The 25,168-nt window shown below is 41.7% G+C and overlaps 2 protein-coding genes across 3 annotated transcripts in view; one reads left to right on the forward strand and one right to left on the reverse strand.

The window, feature by feature from the left end:
• The first annotated feature begins 128 nt into the window (after window positions 1-128).
• cyp1b1 (cytochrome P450, family 1, subfamily B, polypeptide 1) lies at window positions 129-4,747 on the forward strand. The gene is made up of 3 exons (XM_023425670.2): window positions 129-276; window positions 391-1,395; window positions 1,999-4,747. The coding sequence occupies exons 1-3, from the start codon at window positions 269-271 to the stop codon at window positions 2,600-2,602; spliced, it is 1,617 nt and encodes a 538-aa protein (XP_023281438.1). The 5' UTR covers window positions 129-268; the 3' UTR covers window positions 2,603-4,747.
• Window positions 4,748-9,603: 4,856 nt separating this feature from the next.
• rmdn2 (regulator of microtubule dynamics 2) overlaps window positions 9,604-25,168 on the reverse strand; it is a 31,623-nt gene continuing 16,058 nt past the window's right edge. For both annotated transcript variants that reach the window (XM_087179196.1, XM_023425685.2), the window contains exons 5-11: window positions 24,985-25,045; window positions 15,937-16,012; window positions 15,169-15,246; window positions 13,669-13,767; window positions 12,326-12,379; window positions 12,135-12,215; window positions 9,604-12,052 (exon numbers count right to left, since the gene is read on the reverse strand). In XM_087179196.1, coding sequence (XP_087035322.1) covers window positions 11,999-12,052; window positions 12,135-12,215; window positions 12,326-12,379; window positions 13,669-13,767; window positions 15,169-15,246; window positions 15,937-16,012; window positions 24,985-25,045 — 503 coding nt within the window. In that variant the 3' untranslated portion in view covers window positions 9,604-11,998. The remainder of the gene's footprint in view (window positions 12,053-12,134; window positions 12,216-12,325; window positions 12,380-13,668; window positions 13,768-15,168; window positions 15,247-15,936; window positions 16,013-24,984; window positions 25,046-25,168) is intronic.

A 25,168-nucleotide genomic window follows, 5' to 3' on the forward strand; every position in this document is an offset into this window, starting at 1 on the left:
ACACGCTGTCTGTGGATGCACAACAGGCTGCTCTCTGTGTGTGTCTGACTGGTTTTCTGGATGGAGGATCTGTTGCTCAGGGAAGATAGTTGAAACTAATAACCAGATGTTTCTCACAGTTTAAATGTAGCCTATGGATTCAGTTCATACATATTTGAGGTGGATTTGAAGTTTTGTTTTTGTTTTTTTGTTTTTTTCGACACAAAATCAGCAGCATTAAATATTTCGGGTAAATAAAGGCTGTGATTTTTTTCGATGAAACAAGGACATGGCTAGGTAATTAATCACCCCCTGATTTTTTTTTAATGAACACCCTGTACTTGTTTATATTTGCAACCTTTAATAATATGTGCGTTTAATATAAATATTATTGTCACATTCCTCCTGCAGGATCTCCATCATGAATGTGGCACTGCAGGAGATTCACCCAGCGACTCCTAGAGCTCTGTTGCTGGCATGTGTGACTCTGTTGTTCTCCCTCCACCTGTGGCGGTGGCTCCGGCAGCGGTCGCTCCCCGGCCCGCCCGGTCCTCTCGCCTGGCCGGTCATCGGGAACGCTGCGCAACTGGGCAAGGCGCCGCACTTGTATTTTGCGCGCATGGCGAAGAAATACGGCAACGTCTTCCAGATCAGACTGGGCTGCCGGGCCGTGGTGGTGCTGAACGGGGACTCCATCAAACAGGCTTTGATAAAGCAGGGACCGGATTTTGCCGGCAGACCGGACTTCACCTCCTTCCAGTACGTCTCCAACGGGGACAGCCTCGCGTTTGGCACCATCACCGACTGGTGGAAGCTGCACCGCAAAGTGGCCCAGTCCACGGTAAGGATGTTCTCCACCGGGAACCCGCACACTAAAAAGACATTCGAGCATCACGTCCTGAGCGAGATCAAGGAGCTGCTGCAGCTGTTTGTGGGGAAAACCAAGGAGCACCGGTATTTCCCGCCCATGACGTATCTCGTGGTGTCCACAGCGAACATCATGAGCGCGGTGTGCTTTGGGAAGAGGTACTCCTATGAGGACGAGGAGTTTAGGCAGGTGGTGGGCAGGAACGACCAGTTCACCGAGACAGTGGGGGCAGGGAGCATTGTGGATGTGATGCCCTGGCTCCAGTACTTCCCCAACCCCATCAAAACTATATTTGACAACTTCAAGAAGCTCAACCTGGAGTTTGGCATTTTCATCCGAGATAAGGTCGTTCAGCACAGAAAAACAATCCAGTCCAGCACCATCAGGGACATGACAGACGCCTTTATAGTGGCGCTGGACCAGCTAAGAGACAAAACAGGACTCCCACTAGGGAAGGACTACGTGCCCCCCACTGTTGGGGATATATTTGGAGCAAGTCAAGACACACTGTCAACTGCAGTGCAGTGGATCATCCTCATACTTGTCAAGTAAGCAGTTTTTCCTCTCATTTTAATGTCCTGGCCTTTTACAAGCATAAATAATAGCCTATATAGATTATCATGGGAAATAACACAAGATAATAAATCAGAGTGAGCCCTCATCCTGCTGCTGAAGCTGTCCAGACTTGAGGAAGTTCAGCAGCATTTGTTATGTAACAGTGTAGTGGAGGAGCTGAGGCACAGAGGCAGCAAAATGTAAAGAGGTGAAACTGCACACCAGTGGTAGGGAATCAAGTGCTCAGTCAGCGTGTCCACCACACAAGTAGCAGGATCTTTGCCAGATTTGACAGGAGTTCATTTTCTAATCTTGCTTGATTGTTTAATCTCATCAGTGCCTGGGATTAAACAAATAAGCAGGCAGCTGTAACACAACACCCGGAGGTTTTAAAGGAAGAGATAGGGATTCTACCCCTGCAGCAAGTTGGCAGATGAAGGGATATTAAATTTGGTCCTCAGATCAAATGACACGGTGCATGTTCTCTAAATATCTGTACATGCATGCTCACTTACACCTTCATTAGCTGATATGAAGAAGAGATAAATGGAACTTCCATCATCCTCACCTTAAACATGCTCACCTGTCACCCGTAGGTATCCTGAGATGCAGGTACGTCTCCAGCAGGAGGTGGACAAGGTGGTGGACCGCAGCCGCCTCCCCTCCATGGAGGACCAGCCGCAGCTCCCTTACTTCATGGCCTTCATCTACGAGGTGATGCGCTTCACCAGCTTCGTCCCTCTCACCATCCCCCACTCCACCACCGTGGACACCTCCATCATGGGCTACACCATACCAAAGAACACGGTCGTCTTCATCAGCCAGTGGTCCATCAACCACGACCCGGCCATATGGTCCCACCCGGAGACCTTTGACCCCCAGCGCTTCCTGGAGGAGGACGGGGCGCTGAACAAGGACCTGACCAGCAGCGTGCTCATCTTCTCCCTGGGCAAGCGGCGCTGCATCGGCGAGGAGCTGTCCAAGCTGCAGCTGTTCCTTTTCACCGCCGTCATCGCCCACCAGTGCCACATAACCGCAGAACCGGCCAGGCCGCCCACACTGGACTACAACTACGGTCTGACTTTAAAACCTCACCCCTTCTCCATAGCGGTGTCTCTGCGTGAACATCCGAGGCTGCTGGATGGAGCTACCAGGCAGGACGTTGGTGAGGGGGTGAAGGGTGAGCCCTCCTCAGACTGAATACAATAAAAGCTACAATAACAACAACAACAAAAAAGACAGAAAAAATGAAGGCTGAAACACAAAAGACTTATGAACCATAGCTCATGTTTGTGGGCTGAAAACTATATTTATAAGCTGCAATCTCAGGCTGAATTCACCCTTTACATATTGTTTTAAATGCGTAACATGACAGAGTCGAGAATGACTGATATCTGACTTATTTCCAAGTATTATGGTGCCAGACGGAAACAGACAGGCGTCTGTTTCTCAGGAGACGCGGCGCGGTGCTGTGCGTCTCACACACACACACACGACCAGCAGGTCACCTGGGATGAATCTCTTTGAACATCAAACACGACCTGACAAACCACTCAGCAATTAGCATCTTCTTTTGATTCATGGAGGGGGAGGACTGCAGTCAGCTGCACATCACCAGCAAACAGCCTCAACCAGACCTCAGTACAGGCAACACTGCTGTTACAGGAGTCATAGCCACCGCTGCTGCTGTAACACAACCCTGTGACTTTAGTGTGATTGCCCTTCAGTAGGGACATCATAGTGTTGTCATGCTCTGTCAAATGTGTTAAAAAAAAAAAAATGTATCTCCAAAATGTCAGCTTTTCAACAATCCCTTACAATCCCACCATTTAATTTAATTTAATTTTTTCCTAATAAAGGTTCCAAACACCTTTTTAATGCCATAGCAAACTCTACAAAACAAAAACAATATGTGATATAGTACAGTAAGTACATACAGTAAGTAAAAAACTGGAGTTACAAGATTTTTATGTGACAAAAGCAATGTATCATTTAAGGTCAGTGAATAAGCTCATGGAGTACTTCAGCCCTTAAGCCTGATGTCTATTAACAAACCGTTCAGTACTAACGTCTAGTTTGTGATATATAGTGTGAATGTGTAGTTACTCAGGAATAAGGCCCTTTAACTAGAAAGCTTTTTAAAGTCATGTCATTAATATATTCTCAAACCTGCTGTAGATGCTGTTTGAAAGGACAAGGCAAAGGAGTGTAAAGGGTACACCACACCTGCTGCAAGTACTGTCTGTGTCTGTGAACTGCTGTCCTATGAAAACATGAATATTAGATCAGTGTTATTTTATTTTCTTTGTCACTCACAGAGGTGTTGTTACAGTTTGAATGTTGTAGGATGCTGCTCTATGGAAAACCTTTTTTTTTTCTTTTTTTTTTTTTAATCCATCATGTAATTTCCATGCTCAAGATGCCAGTAACCAAACTACTCATGTTATTCTATTTACAGAAATATTCATGTATTTGGGACACTTGGGGTAGTCTCTTTTTTTTTTTTTTTCTTTTTTGTAGACTCATCTAATTGCTTCTAATTGCTGTCTCAGCATGGGAGACTAATGCACTGACTGTAAAGTTTTGGATTTGAGTATTTGTTGACCTGCTACCTAAATATGTTTAAATCTTGGAAATAATAAGTGACTTTAAAGAAGTCTTAACAGACTTAGAACACGTTATCTCTATTTCTCAGGTGCCCCTTAAAACTGAGATGATACACCCTGATAAATGTAATAAATTTGACTGTTGGTAGATCCTGATATATCGACTGATGAAGTCCAGTGAACCTATCACTTTCTATATACAACCCAAAAGACCTTAAAAAACATGACAGCCCAGGACGATCTTCTAGGAGTGAAAGCATAATCATAATGAATGAGCTGAACTGACATGGAAAGCAGTGAAAAAGCAGTTTCCCTTTCTTCAGTAAACCTAGTGATACTATCCTTCCACAATCTGGTTTTGTACGTTTGAATGGGAATCACATAGGACTGAACCCACTGTTGAAATTACATCTTGCGTGGTGGTGGTGGTGGGGGGGGGGGATGGGTCTCTCTACCTAAGCCATGACAGTCAGTGTAGTACAGTCATCATGATAGGGGGTCAAGACATACCTCAAATCCAAACAGTACAATAATTTTTACCTCAAATGCTTTTTTATTTGATTTTATACAACTATACAACTTGGACAGGTGAAACATCTCTCTAGCTTCACAGTACTTTAAGCTTTTGACTACACATTACTGCAGCTGTGATGTTGCTCTGCTGAGTATTTATTCAACCTGCTTGCCTGGAAGTTGTTTTAAATATTGTTCCATATAATAAACAGACACTTTAACTATTCTGGTTTTCAACTGATGCAGTTTCCTCTGTGTAAACCTGGCTAAAGGTGAAAAACATTCACATTAAAACTAATAAGCATAAGCAGAGAAAGTAGGATTTAATATAAAGAAAAATTACATTTTTAACAAGAATTACCACCTTGTGGCTGTAGTTTATATCCATGTCTGTCCAGACTCCTATAATAAATGTAGTGAAGACTTTGAAGGAATTTAATAAAAGGTATTAAGTGTATTTTCTCATAATTAGCGTATGAATTCTTGACTTATGGCCAAACATGTGTTTTGTGTGCGACCTTGACCTTTGACCTTCGACCATCAAGTTCTCATCAGCTCATTCTTGATTCCATATGAATGTTTGGAGGCATAAACAGTTAGCTACCATAAATACATGCCGGTTAAAGGCAGGTAATCACTGTGTGGTTTTGGGTCATCCTAGATGAACGGTGACCAACGTGGTGATATCTTTGGTCGTGGCTCCAAAACGTTGGTCCTGTGTCGCACTGTCAGGGTGGTTCAAAGATGGCTGTTGTCACGGTGACGCAACTTAAGATAGCCTGGGATAAAATTCTGACAGACAACGTGACTGCTGCTATGACTGACATCTACTAACCAACCAATCGGAACGCAGCCTGAAACGACGCACTCCATCAACGCGTTGCTAAGCACCATTGTTTACCATTAAAGCGGCACAGATGGGTTACATTTTTATTCTTGCACATTAACTGGCGTCATAGGATACGATTCAGTAGGTGTCATCATTGTCTGTCTCCTATATCAAATTAATGTCGTAACCAAGTTTATTAGATCCATGTTGCTCAGTGTGGCTGCAATGAACCTGCTGAAATCTCAGTCTGTACACGCCTGAAGATTTGGCACCAATGTGCCTCCGTATCTAATGCTGATCGGGCAGAGCTGATTAACACAGCGTTTCATACTGTCTCACCGTGCACTCCTAAAAAAAAAAAAAAAAAAATGCAACAAACTCCTGGCATGTTTCCAGGTCAGGTGGGAACAAAAGGGAAGTGTTTGGGAGATCCCTTTCCCTGCACAGCGTTTTATCTCACCCTGCCAGAACATCCTGTTCTTGATCAGCGAGAGGCTTGCAGCCAGCCAGCCAGACAACTTTTGGAGTGCGTGACAAATTCAGATAAAACCACAGTAGATGATTACTGATACGGCTCCCTCCACGCTCCCTTTCTCCCTTTTTACAAATACAATATTAAAACTGAAGACTAAATAGTGCCAGTGAAGTCATGTGTGGCACCGTTCCAGGCATAATCTAATGGGAAGGAAAACAACAAGTTTGCTTTTCCACGTCCTTGGTGAAATACAGAGTCAGACTAACAGACCATCAAACACAAATGAGCTAAAAAGTGTAGAGAAGCTGACGATGTCTTGCTTAATATGCCTGCTTCAGTGGGATAATAACTTAAGTTATAATTAAAGCCAATATCAGCCTTAAGAAATTATTGTTTTTGTTGCGTTTCCCTCCTTGTATTACAGCAATCTGAACATGGAAGCAAATATCTCATGTACAGGACAACCACAGAGCTTTTATTCTGAAAATTATGGAAATTAAACACTAGACTACGCAAAAGCTTGTACATGGCTGGACTTTATGATCAATGTGTGAAATCGAGGATGTAGTTGAAAACTGTTGTGGAACTGCTGTAAAACACTGACATCATTCTGCCTGGTGTCAGCTGGATTCAGCTCCTTATCTGTTTGCTTCTCTCCTCCTCTCTGTGCTCACATATACAGTCATATAATACAGCTGAATTCACAATAGAGCTGTTCTCACTTACATGTTTTTCTGTTCATGTTGTCAGACAACGGAACAAGTTTGAAATACCGACTGAAACTCGGCCCATCTCCACCTCCAAGACAACAGATTAACTTTTTGAGGGAGACATTTTGCCTCTCACAGCGCACGGTCTCCGCCTGGGAAACAAACTGCTGCTCTACTACTCACTGAACAGAGACGATGCAGAAATGAAATGAGAAAAGAAATTCTCAAAATCTGGCAACAAATGCTCTAAGCTGGCAACACTGCACAGTGCAAACATCACCCCAGTAGAGACTGTTTGTGCCAATTCATATTGAAGAGCAACAGCTAAGGGGGAAATTGCAACACTCAGCCCGCTGACCAGTTGTGTAACTTCATCACTCACTTCTATCCCTCACTTTATCATGCAGTCAGTCAGTCAGTCAGTCAGTCAGCTGATTTTGATCAAATAGATTTTTATACATCATAATTGCAGCCATCACAGACAATGCTTCAAATGTGCATGTTGCTCCGTAGAAGCTACAAGTTCCAAAAGACATAAACATGAATGTCACATGTTGCAGGTGCATTGTACGAGTTTGCTGGACACACATCATAAGAAGGGCTGTGGTGGAACAAGCCTGCTGGGAAAGATCAAATATTGCATGAAGAAGTGGTAAGACACATCTTATGTCATTACAGCTTAGACCTGTCAAGGCTGCATTAACAAGATTAGTTAATCTCTCCATTTAAGCTTGTATCCTGCATTGGCTGAGGATAAAACATGTACACATGCAGTGCATAAACACAACAAGACCCTTCAGCTGTTGGGTATGAGTTGTGTAACCTAGACATAGCTGAGCTTAGACTGTGAATGGAGGGATATGTGGAGATCTGAATGAATGTTAGCAAGATTGTACAGATGTGGAATTCAGAGAGAGATGGTTCCTGGCTGTTGTTGAGAGCTGATAGGAGCTCAGGAATGAAAGGAGAACAGCTCTGAAATGTCAACACTATGTTAGTTGAATTCTAAACAATGTAAAGACCAGGTTCAGCTGGTCAAGACAGACTTCTGGTGAGGACCAGAGCAACGGAGTAGTGGGGTGTTGAAGGGATACCTGCATTAGTAGTTAGTTTTGAGACTGGTGGGTTGGTTGGGGTTAAAGGACATTTTTTGCTCATTTGCATTCTTGCAGAGTTGGATTGAGAAGATAAACACCAGTCTCAAATGTGCCTGTTAAATATGAGGCTACAGCCAGTTTATTTTAGCATAAAGACAGCTTAGCCTGGTCCGAAGTTAAAATTTGCTTATTAGCGCCCTTAAAACTCATTAATTAACACATTTTATCATTCATTCATTAGCCATACCACTTATCCTTTTTTGGTTGCAGAGGGGCGTGGAGCGTATCCTAGCTGACAATAGGAGGGCGCAGTACACCCTGGACAGGGCGCCAGTCTATCACAGGGCTGATGTAGAGACACAAATGATACACATTCATGTGACACACAGGACAGTTTAGAGTCTTTTTAACTAACCTGCATGTTTTTGGATTGTGGGTGGAAGCTGGGCCGGCAGGTTCAGACCATAAACTGTAAATAAAGATGGGCGTACCCTTTGTAACGTCACCTACAGGTTCCTGAAGAGCAGTTTTGAAGCTCACAGTGGGCTGCTCCACCGTCACCAACTTGGCAGTGCCTGAATCCACCCAAACCCTGGCTAATCCAAAAATGGGCAAAGAGTGTGTGGAACTGAGACTTCGGTGAATGCCAGTCTGTGGAAAGCATACGCTCACCCACCTGTCAAAGAGGCCACGCCCTCAATTATGCTGAACTTTACAAGAATGTAAACAGTTGAGTTATATAAAAATTCAACCCCTGTACAGTTGTCATGAAGGAGGAAATTAGCTGTAGAGACCAAAACCCTTTTTGTACCAGGCTGTAAACATGTTTATTTCTGTTGTAAAGTTGGACATTTTAACATGGGAGTCTAAGGGGATTGACTCACTTTTGGAATCAGCCTCAAGTGGTCATCAGACGAACTGCAGTTTTTATAGTTTTTGTATAGACTAAAGAAACAAGGTATAACATGTTAATTGGTGAGTTTTAGAGGTGCTGGTAGGCGAATCTTGTTGCTTTTCGTTACCTACATGATTTTTGATTTGGTTTTTGTTACTTATATAGTATAGTATAGAGTGGTATTGATATTCAGAAAGAAAATAAGTGAATTTCCCAAAATATTCTTTAACTCTGGCTCTGATTAGAACCACCTTAAGAGTTTGCAGTTACACTAAAGTCTATGTGTGCCTGAGACTGAGACAAAGTGGCATTAAAACAGAAGTCCAAGAAAACTGCACGGAAAGAGAAGAGAAGATTTTCACTTGCTCACGACAGACAGCAGTCCTGAAAGAGCATCTACCTGCCTCTTCTGTCTGGAATTTGAACTACCCCACAAAGAAAACCTGAAAGCCTTATACAGCATGAGGTCTGTTCTTATACACCAGCCTGTATAGACATCAAGATTAGATGCAATCACACACAGAGACATGCTATATGATCCCTGTGAATAAGTATAAAACACTAAAAGGTTTCCTTCATATTTAAGAGAAAACAGCTGCTAGGGATTTCTGTGGCTGTGTCAACTGAGGTTTTCTGATTAAAGTGCACGGGAAGCTAATAAAAATCAGTCTTCATGACTGTATAAACAAACACCTGTGCTCATTTGGGAGGCACCTATTTAGAGTGGGAAAGAAATGCTGAAACATGACTAGACTGGCGAGACATTGGCCTGAATCTGATCCAGTAACTAATTCCCAATTGGCCTGGCACAAAATGTACAGTCTGGGGAGAAGGGAATGGATGTCTTAAAACTTTATACTCAAGCAGGAGCCTGCTGCTCAGTACATTTTTGTTGATTCTGGATCAAGATCAGTTTAGTTTATAACAAAAATCACTGTAAAAATTTAATTAGAAACTACAGATTACATAAACTTTTTGCAGAATGTCTTACTCATAAACAGCAATAAAACTAACGCGCACACAAACAAGCTTAGAAACTTAAACAAGCAAGACAAATGACAACCGGCCAATTCCTATTAGGATTGCACAGATTTAATTATAGCCAGTACCATAAATCATTCAGTGCACACTGCCTATGATACTGTTATAATATTATAACAGTTCAGTATAATCTCTATGTAGTGTATCAGATATGATATAACCTTGATGAATATTTTACTCTGCTTTGGCATTTCAAAAGAAATCAAATACATTCATGGTGCTGGTAGAAAATCGTGTAAAGTGACAGATAAAAACAGTTATTGTAATTTTCCCAATGCAGGTATCATTAAAACATAAAATTAAATATCGTTAACCAGACTGTAAATTAATAAAAATCCTCAAAGACAAATCTCCAGAGTAAACAAAACTAAAAGTTTCACACAATATCCAAGTCTAAAATGCATCACACACGACAAACAATCACATAATAATTAGGAATGACTTAAATTAAATTTTCGACCATTATTTCAGATTTCAGTGGCATTATCTTGCCTGGAATGTTTTCACATGCACCATCACATCATGCTACAGCTACAGATCTGCCTCCCTGCTTCACTCATAACAGTTTTACTACAGAGCCATCGGTCCAACAGCAGAGTCAGTGGCTCCATTTACACGCACACAGTCATCTAATCATGTTTGTTCTTCAGTCGACTAATGAAGCCTGAGCATCATAATTTGTCACTTCAGGTATAAAAGTGAATCACTCTGTGGATGTTTTTTACACTAACTGAAACCTGAGCAAAACCTCAACTGAACCTAAACTGGGATAATTACATGTTGTATATATGAATTGTAACAGGAGCTTTCTATAAACATTTCACCCTTTTTTTTTTTTTTTTACCGCTATGTGGAAAAGTTTATAATAAAACAGATTGTCTCAATAGAACAGATTTAGGATTAAAAACAATAAGAGAAATAAAATGTCAGAGAATCAGAGCTCCAAGAAGTGAGACGTGAAAAATCTAATGATTTAGGAAAAACCTTCCTGAAAGGCTCCAACAGGAACTCTGGATTCAAATGAAGTTTTGCTCAAAAACACCTGTACAGGTACAGGTCACTGGAATCTTTCACTGGGTTCTTTGCTAAACCCCTTCATACATGTTTTTTTTTTTTTTTTTTCTCAATGATCTGGCGAACATACAAACGAGCACATTATCCACAGGACTCAGTCTCAGATTCTGACCCACAGTCAATTGAGAACCAGGGTTTAAAAAATGTGAGGAGTGACATTCATGTCATATAAGTAAACTGTGATATAAACATTTGTAAAAAGTCCAGAGTAAAATGATTCAGTGAAGGTTGTTGACATACAGTGAATTCAGAAAGTGTTCAGCACGTCACGTTTTTCATTTTGTTACGCAGCTTCATGCTAAAATAAAATACAATTACCTCATCAATCTACACTCAATACCCCATAATGACAAGCTCAACGCCTCGACACAATCCTGTCTCTGATCGGCATTGTCAGCTGTGAGACCTTTTATAGACAGGTGTGTGTCTTTCTAGATCATGTCCAGTCAGCTGAATAAATTCCACCTGTTTACCTGTGGTAAACAGGTGGACTCCAGTTGAGGTGCAGAAACATCTCAGAGATGATCAAGAGAAATGTTGAGAAAATGTGTCATAGCAAAGTGTCTGAATATTATACTATTTCAGTTTTTTTCTTTTTAATTAAAAATTTATTTTTAATTTTTTATTTATTTTAGCATTAGACTGCAACATAACAAAAATACATGAGTTTGCTGCATGATCAAATGATTCTGCATAAAGTCTGCATGTAAATGTAGCCACTGAGCATTGCAGCTGGTCTGAATGACGGCAGAGTGAAGAGGGCAAGGGTTCGTCCAGTGGTCACGGCATTCCAAGATCTTTGTTTGGGTGCGCCATTGTCTGATGTGCTTTTGTTATTGCCACTTGAATGTGTGGTGGGGAGACACAACAAAAAACAGGACGGAAGAGGAAGGAACAGCAAGTCCCATGAGTCACTGTCGCAAAAAGTGACAGGTCTTTGTTGTCAAGGAAACTCGGAGCAAACGGATTTCAGATAGAAAGTCTGCTACACGCTGCGGTACAGTAGACACAAATACTAACAATCACAGGGATTTGATTAATGATTAATCCAATTTCTACAACTAGGTGTTTGAAGTTTTCCACCATTAAAAGAAGTTTTTATAACAACACGACATTTGAATAAAAGTCTGATTTAAAAGTTCAGGATGGCTCTGACTGTGGTACCCTATTGCTCCCATTGGCGATAAAATGCCACGTCACACCTCCCTCCACTCACAGAGTGAATTAACACGATGGCCTTTCAGTACACACTATATCACCACACACACACGCACACACGCACACACACACACACACACACACACACACACACAGGGAAAATAAATGTCAAACAGAATGATCCACTGTGCTGTGTCGTCACACTCCGAGCGCTGGGCAGAGCAAGTCCAGCTCCTTCTGTGCCTCTTCATCCTGAGGAAAAACAAACAACTGCAGAAAAACAGAAGGAAGATGGATGTAAATACAGAACTGTGACGACAGTGACGAGGTCTACCTCTTTGGAGGCGGCATTCATTGAACAAGCAGCTTCACACATCTTCCGAGCTTTTTCCGTCTGCCCCAGGTCTTTGTAGCACTGCCGAAGAAAATAATAGAAACTCACTGCATTTTTTTTGTCCCTGTAGGTTCCCACAGAGCGGCCCATGTTTTACAAGACAACCGTGACCTAAAGTTTCTGGTACTAACCTTGGCCAGAAACACGTAGTTGAGTTTAGAATATCCTGGTTGGATCTCCTCAACCTGAATGAAAACCACAGATAAAAAAAAGGTTTTGGTCCATTAGATAAATACTCTACAACTGTATGTATAACATGTTTAAGAAAAGTCACCAGTAAAGCTATAATGGTAGCTGCTGGTATAAACATTACATATTTACTAATTGTTTAGATTTCAGTGCCTGTATTTAAATAAGGACACTGATCTTCACACATGAATGTTTTATCTGTATCAGAAAAAGCCAAGGACAAGAGACATTGTGCTTGACTCATCCTGACTCTTCCTCCTTTGCACCACCACAGTTAGTCAAGTACAGATAACCACAGGTTAGAAGCTGGGGATCTGCTACTGCCTCGCAGGATGTGTTTGTTAAAGTTTGACAGTCTCACCGGAGGCTCTCCTCCAGTGTCACGAGCGACGTGTCGTAACAGGACCGCTTGTGAGGAGGACGTGAGGAGGAGGCAAGCACGTAGGAATACTGGCCAGAAGCAAAATTAATTTCTCTACTATATAAACATACAAAATGTGGGAACACAGATTAAGACTTTCTACACTAGAGGCAAGTTTACGTTAAACAATCAGGACAGCTCAGGGGAGCTGTGAACTGTATGAAAATAAAAACATCAGCCTCTATATCAGTTCCTACTTTTGTGTAATTATTCTCTATTCTCACCTGTGGTTAACACTCTGGTGTCTGCGGCTGAGAGAATCACTGTGTGCTGCGTAGTGTGGTCCCACCTCCCACCTTGTTCAATGTGCCAGTGCACGACAAGCCACCAAAACAAAACACCATGTCGGCCTTTTACAAAGTGCGTGACACTGATATAACGTGCACCTCCTGCAATGCATGACAAAAATGATTGGCCGATCTAACTCACAGATGATCTGTATCGGCAGCAAAAAAACGTGATTGAGGCGGCATCACTAGCGATTCCCATCCCGCCTACTCCCATCGATTTCTTCCCCCTGTCCCGTCCAAGTCATGTGATGATTAGTGAAATTGACTCCTATCCTGCAGGAATCCCATGACCCACAGGATTCTCTAAAAATTGTCAGCCTCTAATTCCCCCTTCAGGTCGTGTTTGTGCAGGTGTGCACAGGTGAGAGGAACACTTTTAAGATTTATTCCTATTTGTATGACACATTGCGTCTTGCCCCTTTCTGTGACGGCAAGCTTTTCACATGTATTTTTAATGAGGGGAGAAACAACTATAAACACTTTAATTCAGCTGTGGAAGACACATTGTAAGAGTTAGTTAGTTTTGAGCCTACTCGATCCCCAGACTGAAGTAAAAAAAAAAGGAAAAAAGTACCTTAAGAAAATTCTTCAGTGCATCATCAACTGTAGCGCTCGGAGGGTCTCCAAATAATGTGGCCGCAACTTTCCTCTCAAGCCATGATAACTGAGCCACCTGCAAAACAACCAACCACCTTAGGTTAAAAGACAGCACAGCATTAGTTTGAGAGTGAATGAACACCAGGCAGAAAAGAAGAGTTTCACTGCCCTCTCTGGTTGAAAGTTTCAGGCCTATTTCACATGCTGGGTGTGGTTGTGTGTGGTCAGAAATGTGCTTTGTTTCCAGGTGTAACCACACCCAACGAGTACACCCGTACTTCACTGCAGCAAGACAGCAAGTGAAACCACTGGAGGTCAGCTAAAACAAGATTTCAAGTGGTGTTAAGTTATTCTTTAAGACGTTAATGAGCAGTTGTGAATAACAATGGCCAACAACTTCTGATTCCTAAAAACATCCGCATCGTATCGGATTTCCAAAGTAAAACCAACAATTGAATTTCTCAGGTCTTGCTGAGGCATGTCGCTGCCATCTCTGGAGATATAATATAATGTGGAGGTTTTTCACTTCAGTAATTATGTCTCTGAGCAACCAACCGTAAAACCAAGTGCTTCAGCAGTTAACGGAAACAAAGTTAATGAATTTCTAGGCAGATAGGTTACATATCGTTTTTCTAAACTACTCCCTGCCAGAAAAACAACATTTCCAGACTGCGACTTCCCCAGCATTTCCATTACCTCCAGTTCCCTGTGCATTGATACTTTTCTACTGACACTTTTTTCGCAGAAGATGATAATGGCCAGAAGAAGGCTTGGGTCAAACATGCAATGTTCCCGACTCACACCATTCATCAGAGCGATGTCTAATTGCAGGTGTAGTGTTGCTCTGGCGTCATCACGGGACCTTTCAAACAGAACCGCTGGCTGAATGCAAACAGTGGATCATTGTTGAACATCAATACAACACAGAGCCCATAAAACTCAATCCCTGAAAATATCAGGTGTTACTGCTCCATGAAATTTGCACAGTAACGCACTCATTCTCTGGGCCCAACAGCACAGGTGAGTATTATATCATTTTATCAGAGCAATCTCTGTAATAGCCTCCTACCTTTCAGGATCTTAGTTTGACAAGTTATGTTACAAACAGCTCATGAAACAAGGGGAACAGTGAACAGAACATCTGTAAACCTTTATATCTAAATAATGATAATTTGACACCACATAAAATAATGACAGTGATTAAATGACTAGCAGACAAGACATGATGATCAAAGAAACAATCATGAGCTGCATCAAAAACAACTGTCTCCACTGTACAAGCATGAATGGAAACAGGAGGAAAATATCTCCATGGTACAATATTACATCGCAAATCAGGGAAATCTAAACAGTGGGAACGAATGGGGGGGGGGGTCATGGGTGGGTTAGCAAATGTCAGCCTCAACAAATTCACTGTCTGCCGATGTGAGTAGAGACGAGAGAGACAGATGTGTTGTGTGTCAGGAGGGTCACATACAGCGTAGCACCAGCGGCCCAGCAGGTAGTAGGACATGGGGTCTTGCGGCTTCAGCTCGATGGCTTTATCCAGATGATCCTGGGAGAGGAGACCGACAGGCAGACAGACAGACAGACAGACAGACAGACAGACAGACAGACAGACAGGCAGACAGGCAGACAGACAGACAGACAGACAGACAGACAGACAGACAGACAGACAGACAGACAGACAGACAGACAGACAGACGAGAAGATTTTCACTGTTGATTCATGACACGGCTGCTGTTTCACTGCCTTCTGTTCTGACCTGATCTGTCCTGCTTCACCAACCCACAAGTATTTCACAAACACCTCACACACGCGATCTCGCAGAGCGACCACACACTCCAGGTTTGTCACGCACCCTCCCTCCCACATTCTTTTCCATTCTCCTTCTCTCTCTGATTCAGGTGGGGTTTTTTTCTGCGTCTTCCCTCTCCAGCTCTCTATCTCTTTCTCTTTCACCTGTCAAGAGTTTTGCAGGTACACAGTGTTTGAGGGAAGCTGCTGACAGAAGATAAAATGCTACGTGCCGTTGTTCCACACTCTGTCTTATGCAACTGAATGACTATAGGAGTGGCTTAAGTGATATGAGTAGCCATTCCCCCTCTACTTTAAGTTCAGGGGAGAAACAGTGTCCCATACGTATATGAAAAATGTACACATAAAATAGTGCAAGCATTTCATTTAATAGCCACTCCAACTCACACAACATATGATGAGAAAACTGTGTTAGACAACAACTTACCTTAAAGATATATCCGTTCTTTATCTTGTTCTGTACTGTGTCATATTCTGCCATAATTCCACACATGATGGCGTACCTGTGCAGAGAAAATATATGTTGATGTCAGCTGTCTGCAGGTTATAGCATACCGTTTGGCACATTATTTGCAGTTTTCACAGACATTTTATCCCAGAAAAAAATGGGAGAAAATGTTAATAAATAACGTAAGCTATAAAAGAGAAAAAAAAAAACTGCTGTGGTAAAAATATGTATGTTATTGTGTTTTTTAATCCAATTTTCAGTTTTTAAACCACACTGGGATGAACACACAGGCATTTTTTTTGCTTTAAAGAGGTGAAACTGAAAGGAGCCTAGTTGTGATGCTCCAACACCACTCTGCTTCAAATTCACACAGTGTGAGACACAGATTTAATCATCATATTAATCAAAGGCTGCTTGTTGGACGGTTGAATACTGTCTCACTGTGACACTCTTTGCCCACACTTTTCCGACATCAGAATTGGTTGTGTGCTGGATCCGTGTGACGCTTTTCAGTTCTACACGCCCCATAAAAAATGAAAAACTGAATTCAATTTTCAAATTTTCAATATTGAATTTTTTATGTGGAAAATGTAACTGAGTAGCGTTACACAGACCGTGCTGCGTCTAACAATTTCTGAGACTAAGACTAAGAATCCGTTAAACATGCCGACTTCAAACCGCCACTCTCTTGTGTTTCTTCATTTTTCGTGTGTACAAACAAGGACAGCACTGTGAATGACTTTGAGCAATGACTGTGTGACAGTGTGTGCTATCATCCTTAACTTTGAACGACTGTTGCGTTGTGCCCCTTTCTAGCTTTTCGCCCGGTTTTCAAGTGTGGCTGTTTGGACCGGCTGTAAACACTTGTTCCTTGGGAAGTGGACCATCATGTGTTGGGGATCAAATATCTTGCACAAGGGCACCTCATCGCCATTCCTTAATCAAGCAACTTGGATCTTTGACATTGCTTGACAAGATCATTTGTGTCCTCATTTTGACACATTATAATACAGACAGTATAAATATCAGTGGAAGTTGCAAAAGAATTTAATTATTTTCATCACACCATTAATTCACCAAAGAATCTTATTATGCTCTGTTGATAATGTACAATATTGGAAACCCAAACTCCAACTTGTAGAATGTCACATTTTTTGACAACATGGACTTAATATAAACTCTAGGATTTAAGACAGCAACAGACCCAGTCCTGACTGACTACAGTACAGAAGTCCATGAGTTAAGTTTTGCATAGGTGGGAGGATTGGAGAGTAATTTGGCACCACCTTTCAGTCACACCGCCTTTTCTCTGGGTCACTAACAATGAGTCGCTGAAAAACCTCAACATTCAATGTTCCCTAACAAGACTCCTCATTAGACAACATCAGCAGAGATAAGCTGCTTCACCTTACTCTCTCACTCACTAATTAATACACCGACTTGGACCAGCGGACAGGTGGAGGGGAAACAAGGAGCGAGTTCAGCTTCGGGATCTGTAAGTCAGCATGACGCTGAGGGTTTGGAGAGGAGAGGAGAGAGCTGATCAAAGTCTTTTCACCGCGAGGCTGCTTTAATCCTGCTGGTACTCTGTCAAACACCACCGAGTGACATAAACACCTTTTTATTTGAAGGATCAGCGTGTACAAAGGTCATCTGACAGTGTCGTCTGACATGGTGGTGCTGATGGTAGATGGAATCTGTGTGCACTGAGGTGTCTGGTATGTGTGAATGGATTTTTTTTTTTTTTTTTTTTTTAAACAGGGCATGATTTGGAGGTGGGCTACTGTTCTCTGCAGTCACTCTCACCCATTTCTGTCTCTGGATAGTGATCAGGCGCAGCGTGCCGACACAAATTACAACACCAAGAAAAAAAGGAGATGTAGTGAATTGTGAAAGAGTGCAAATTATATTACACGATTACCAGGTAATTACAAAATGAAGATAATGTTAGATACAATCAGTAGTAAAAAACTGTGATTTGACTTCAGCCAAAAATGCTCCATCTCGTAAGTGATCAAAATGTACAAAAAAAAAAACAAACACACACATGATTCAGCAGATTGCAATTGGGTGAAAAATACAAACATTAATCTTCGTGCTAACCACCATTACTGTAGGTGGTGTGGAAAATTAAGTCATAAGACAAGTACTAACCACATCAGCATGACGTGCCCTAAATAGTCTCTATAAAGCAAACAAAGGCAGAAGAATTGTGTGTAACTGTAACTAAAAAGATCAGTGTTTATTTTCTCAAGGTAACACGGGGCGCGGCCGCTCTGCCGCTGGTTGGCGCTCGATGAGTGGAGAGATCCACAACATCACAGGAACAGAGATGCTATCTGTCTGCAGTTGTGCTGCTTGGCTTCCAATCAAAACAGACTTCTGGATGTAAAGGCTTTGAACAAATCCATCACCGGTGACTAAATATCTGCTCTGAGGAAATGGAGCTAGAACTCAGCCGGTTCTCACTTGGCCACATCATTTTAATCCAATTTTGAGCTTCACTCATACAAACAGTGAGAGTGTCCAGTGGTTCCACAATCTGGCTACATGAAACAATTCAAGCAAAGTGAGAAAATCAAAGCGACAGTGGCTCAAAAATTATTGATAAAGAGCGTGAACAATTATCGCTTGGAGCTGGGGCATTGGAACAACATTTAACAAAAATATAGGTGACCATTGCATCATTTAACTATTTTGAGCCACATTCAGCCATGTTGTCAGTCCCCTTCTTTAGTCTGGACTTCAATATCTTAACAGCTATTGGATGGATTGCCATGAAATATGACATTCACATGATGGAGACTAGAGGTCTTGAAGGAAATGGCTCAACAACAATTGAATCCAATATCATGAATTTTGGTACTACAGACATACATGTCCTCCTCAGGATAAAATGTAAAACTTCCTTTATCTTATAGCTCCATCAACATCATCATCACCAAACCTTCACTTTGTCCAGTTCTTTGGTTTATGGCCAAATACCTGCAAAACTAATGACATTCAGCCTCAGCTGCAACATGTCTTTAGTGCTAACTAGCAACGATTAGCATGCTAACATGCTAAAATAATATGGTAAACATTGTCTGCCAAACATCAGCATGTTAGCATTTTGAGGCATTTTAGCATGCTGACATTAGCTAATAGAAATATCTCTAGTTGCAGCCTTATGCAATATGCTGTTTTAATTATACATATAATAAATGATAACATAACTTTTCCTAATTTATAAACAAGAAGAGGTCCTAGTTTGTCTTTTCTCCTTGGAATCACCCATAATGCTCTAGTCCATAATGAACTAATGAGCTCAGCTAGCTACAATCTTCCTTGAGGAGCAATGCTAACCAGTTAGTCATTCCTCTCTTAGCAGCATGCTGCGATATGCTGATGTGAATAAAAGCAATAAATCTTAGTGAGATGAGGAAAGCAACCAGAGCAGCATACCACAGAGGAATAGTAATCATAAATGAGACTGAACGTTACCCAGGTGAGGGCTGTGGGAGAGATTGCTCAACATCCTGGCTACTGTAAGACATACTTCTACTTCCCTCACATTGGCGAGCTGTAACATTATTCAGCATGTGGCAATTCTGGCAGTGCTTACTGAGAAGTATGTAAACCCAGGAGTGCCAGTGACAGAGCTACTCATGATTGGACCATTATATAATAGTGTTGGATCATCACCGCACCTGGACTTTCCCCTATGGAGTTAGCATCAAAATAAACCCTCATCCTGTGTTTCTTTTTTCTATGTTTATAATTTACAAAAAGGTTAAAGATGAGGGTTAGGGTTTTTTTTTTCCCCTGCAGGAGATGGTGTGTGTTTTGTTTTTGGTCTTATGCAACACATCTATTGTTGCAGGCCTTAAGTGGAGAGGCAGAGGTAGGGTGCGGAGAGAGGTAAGGGGAGGGAGCGAATAAGGAGATGGGATGTGAAGGTGTAGAGGTGTGTCTACTCTCAGGTGCCTACCTGCTGTTGTTAATCCTTTCCTTTCTTCTCTGAGTTGAAATACTATCTCTCCTTGACTGTCTAAGGCAAGAGAAGGGAAATATCAAGAGGAGGAGGAAAGGTGGGCTGCAGCAAAACATGACAAAAGGGGAAGATAAGAAGGACAGAACACTTAAATGTACAAGGTTTGTGCACGTTTTTTACCGCGGCTCAGTGAAATCCCCTACTCTAATGGGCAAAAACAAAAGGGCCTAAGTGTCAGCTGCTCGGTGGAAACAGCAGATTGATTTCAGCCTTCAAATCCAAACATAGAGAGCTCATTCAAAAACAAAGAGGGCCAGGGCAAGACTCCACGCTAAAACTTGTACAGAAACAGGAGGAGGAACTTGAGGAATTCAAGGACAACCTGTGTGAGACAATGTGTGGGAGTGTGTGAAGTGTGCCGATATACTCAGTCTATGACAGAACGAGCTGATAGTGTTTTCTTTACATGGGAGGTGGGATTTGTGGCTGTGTGTCAAGTGTTCCCACAGCGAGGTCTGAAGTTCACGCACACACACACAGGGTTTCCACAGATACCGGGAACAGAGCACAATGCTGCCACGGTGACACTAACGATGACTGCGGCAAATAGAGGCACGTGTTTGAAATTAAAGTATTCTTTGTGGAGGTCAAAGTGATCCCACTACACCCCCCACCCCCCTCCTCTGACTGGCACTGCCACAGGCTCCCTGCTTAATCCATGGGCCTTTGTACCATCAGAGAGGCCCTATAGTCAGGGATTTCCAGGGGCTGAATTCACACGGTGGGATCATTGAAAACGCACCTATAAACAAAGCCGGCGATACAAAAATGCAATCACATCTCCCAGCCGTCAGCAAGACCAGATTATACAAATAGGCCTCACACTCACTGTCACGAAAGCACCTCGTGTAACACAGTGGAGGTATATCTTCCTCACTCACTCACACAAAGGCAAAAACACAACTCACACTACAGTATATCCCACACTATCCACACACCAGCTCTCTTTAGTGAAGTGGTTTACTAGAAAGATCTGCGACACATTACCGGACAGCTTCTAAAGAATGAAACCTGAGAGAGGAGAGGTGGAGGTGTCTACTCTGACACGCACAGGGAATTAAAAACTTCAGCAGGTGACAGCGTGGAGAGGTGTGTAGATGCTGATTGTATCCATCTGAGTGGTGCTCTTTGAGTTAGTCAAGTGCCTCCATACACAGACAACTTCAAAAGAGTCCTCACCCACCTCTCCTGGGAGAAGTACAGAGATTTGGTGCATGACAGAGTGGGAAAGTACCTGTAATCTGTTGTGAGGTGATAACTGTCGGACATCACATTCATTCATTCATCACTTCAGGTCTTCAAACGGCCAGTGCACAAGCAATGTTTTACTGTTTAACAAATGTTTTACTTCCAGCTGCACATCAGTAGTTTTCAACAGATGGAAGTTTTGGGTTATTTAGTGTAATCCCTGGTTACTGTGTAACAATCTGAGACCTTTCACTGTGGCCACTGACTTAGTGCTACACAAACAAATACAAACCCACAGAATGGGTTGCACAGTTTTTCAAATTGTGGTTAAACATAAATGTTTGTGAATGTGTACACCAGAGCCAGACAGATACTGGACCAATACCAGCACCTATATCAATGTTGAAATTTCTTCTTTTTTTTTTTTTAATCTGATGATGGTATATGAGTGATTATTGTCTTTTTTACATATTCACTTTATATAAAACATTCCTTAAATTGTTACTTGATACTTATAGGCCAAAATATTGGCTGGGAAAACATAATATCAGCCTCTTTATAGTTCTTGCAAATTTCTCTTGATGGTACTAATTTAGGCAAAATGAAATGACAAGCTAAAATGTTTAGTACACTGGCCTTTAGCAGCATATCTGCAATGTGATGTGAAGATGATAAATCTACTTGTAATGTAGCACAGTAAGACACATATGATGTAGATTCTGACACTTGTGGAGGATCAGCCCCTGAAGTCGTGCACCACTGCAGTGGTTGCATCTTTCACAGAGACAGTGTGTGTTCACTAACACCTGTGACTTGCCCTGCAAGGTACAGATACAACAGAGCAGGTTTTTTGAGACGGTCCTCCTCACCCTACCAGCTCAGCTGTCACTCAAAGACCTCTGAGTGAAAATGCTTTCTGGTCACCGGAGTTTATCAGCTACAATATGTGAATATACTGAATAGACAACCTAATTAAAAATAAATCATCAGTAATCATGATCATCATAAATAATAATATGGAGGGACTATATATTTTGCTCCAAACTTGCAAATATGAATGGATTGTAAAAAATTAATTCCTATCACAGAATATTTTAATTGAAGATACAAAATTTACTGCTGCTATAAAACAACTTCACGTTTTACACTGAACAATCATCATTATGCAGATTCTGTGATTAGGAAGTGTGTGAACCAATATTCAAGATTGGCAAAGGCCACTTAACATATATATTTTCACTTATGCCTTTAAATATTATTTGGGGGTTTCTGGATGAAAACTGACAGGTTAAAAAAAAGAGAATCATGTCTACTTTTGTATTAAATAAAACAAAAAATAAAAAAGTAATATGACAAAAAAAAAAAAATCCTTTTTTCCCCAGTTTATCTAAAGTAATATGACACTTTGACATTTGGCACTGTAATTAATTAAAAACTGCTTTAACACAACAGAGGTTGTGCCGCATCAAACTTGACACTTTTGTTATTCTTGCCTTTCGAGGATTTTAGCCACTGTGAGGAATAAGAGTGAGTCAGCGGGCCGTGCTTTGGGTAGGGTTGGGCCGATGGCTGACAGTCATCCCGATGTTGAACGCAGCATCGTCTTTCTCTGTTAATTAATTAACTGTTATGTGTTGGTGATGTTGCGTGCACATTTCAGTTATGCATTTATCTTGTTTGTGCCATATTTTTACAAGATTAAAAAAAAGCTGATATAAAACTTTATTGTGGATTCATGTGGACTTTCATATTTAAAAAAATATTCAGCATCCGTTTGAACCCTTTCCAAAACTTTAATCGAGTTAAATTAGGGTAGATGGGAATGGAAAGGTTTAAAAAGCCATACATTCACTGAGGCTATGTAAAGAAGTCTCTATAAGTAGTTTCAGTGGCAGAGCAGGAACTGACTGGCAGCATGTCTAAACAACATCTGCCAAATTGTGACGAGCTGGGCGGCATTCAGGAAAACAGGTGACAAGTTTTCTCACGGCATCGGTACACTAAGTAAACAGTTACCTCAGACATAAACTTCCTTGCAACACTGCCTGGCACCGTCCCCAGTCCCTGCCTCCTCCCTTCTCAAAGTGCGGCTTTACCTACTTTGCCCTGTCCATTCAACTTAGGCTGCGTTTCTGTTCGGTTTAAGAATCTTACAAATTCCATTAGTGGATATAGGATTAAGCATTAAGCTTTTTTAAAGCTGTTGGTCTTAATTAACTAAACAAACACGGCCTTCTATTTCACTTAACGTCTCGGGTGCTGCGGTATGTGCATGAGCTAACGCTAATTATTCCCTAACGAACAGAGCAAACAGGGCTGCTGGCTCCAGCAGGCGTTGTGGGTCTGTTTTCCAGGAGAAATATTCACACGCATGTATATAGAAAGTAACCACATGATCTCAATTACACAGGACACTAATTGAGGGGATGTAATTAACGATAACAAATAGGTACACTTTGGAAACTAGTTTTATATAAACAAGCAAACACAAAGCTCTGTTTAACGTATGCAGTACATATATCCAGGCCTGAATGTTGAACATGAGTTGACCAAATCTAAATAAAAAGGGGCCTTGTATCATTTTTTTGTCAGTGTATTTGAAGCAGACTTTGTAGCTGATCTCACAGTTGCATCTGGTGCAATCTTCATCTGACTACTGCAGCCAGGGAGTCCATGTATCATCAGCAGTCAAGTTTTGACATGAGCAGTGTTTCAGGAGGGGAATGCACCACTGGGGCCTGCACAAATACGAACGGGATGCATGCCATCAGGCCCTCTCTGCACAACTAATTAAAGCAAGGTTTTTTTTTTCCCCTGAGTCACAGAGCAACCGGGGAGGTATACAAGGGGAGATGAGGTTCTCCCGATTTCCTTTCCTTTAATTTGTCTGAGAATCACCTATGGCTGCAAAATTTCCCTTAACTTACTGTTATACTAAAGAACACCCAGAGAAACTTCCACTAGCTGCAACCAAATAATCATTTCTCAGTAATTTCTGCAGAACAAATCAGAGAATAGACCACAGCACGAACATAGTACATCAAATGCAGACAAATGTTATGGGCTGGACACAACCCAACAATGCCTTGCCACCAAGTGCAACACCTGTGTAAATTCAAACACTAAAGCTGTGCAGCTCGTGCTGTGACACAACTGCCAACAACAACTGCAATAACAGACGACCATTAATCAAGAGTTATTCCAGTGTAACCGTCAGTCTATCTGAGCGAAGCGAACTTGGGCCGTGTTTACATTCCTGAAAGTGGATGTGATGCTATCGGGTGGATGAGGGGGTGACCTGCAGGAAGGAGATGTTTAGGAGGTAAGCTACTTATTATCTCACAAACATGCATGTCTGCAAAGCATATAGCATTGGGCCCAAAGAATAAATGAACATAATGTACATTTTAAGTCACTCTGACATCTACCCCTGTGGGCTTTTTCTCAAGAGTTTCCTCTTGATTCATTCAAGTTACATTTACTAAACCGCCCAAAGAAATACCTGAGTCAAACAGCCAGTCAAACACTGAGGAACAGCTGCTCCAGGCACTGGCAGGCACGTCACTCAAAAGCACAGCCCCACTCATGTGGGGAAAGTACCCGTTTTATGTTTTCATTCTGTCTAATTCAACTATCGGTGATTCCCATAATGGGGCTCAGTGATAGCAAGTCACATGCCATCAAACTGTATCTTCACGTATGCTTGATTTGCTTTTGAAATGGCAGCTGGAAAGACTTTATTGAAAAGAACAAAATGCAGCTGTTAAATGATGAAATGTGGAAGGAAGGAAACAACTCAAACCTACCACTGATGACTTTCAGCACATGTAGGGTTCAGGCTCACAGCCTCCTCACCGACTTTCTTCCCTAAGAGGAGAGGAAAGATAAGACAACAGATAATGATGCTCTGCTGAAACACATATTCAACGCACGCAATTCACCGCGGACATTCTTGTTCATATGACAAAAGAAGAGAGTGCGGATTAGTGG

Source organism: Seriola lalandi, unplaced genomic scaffold (assembly GCF_002814215.2).
Source record: "Seriola lalandi dorsalis isolate HSWRI2012SDOR001 ecotype SW California unplaced genomic scaffold, Sedor1 jcf7180002054795, whole genome shotgun sequence".
Classification (NCBI taxonomy): Eukaryota; Metazoa; Chordata; class Actinopteri; order Carangiformes; family Carangidae; genus Seriola; species Seriola lalandi.

Bases quoted from the DNA above. Each gene is read 5' to 3' on its own strand.
- cyp1b1 (XM_023425670.2), top strand. The intron at 1,396-1,998 runs GTAAGCAGTTTT...TGTCACCCGTAG, and splicing joins ATCATCCTCATACTTGTCAA to GTATCCTGAGATGCAGGTAC.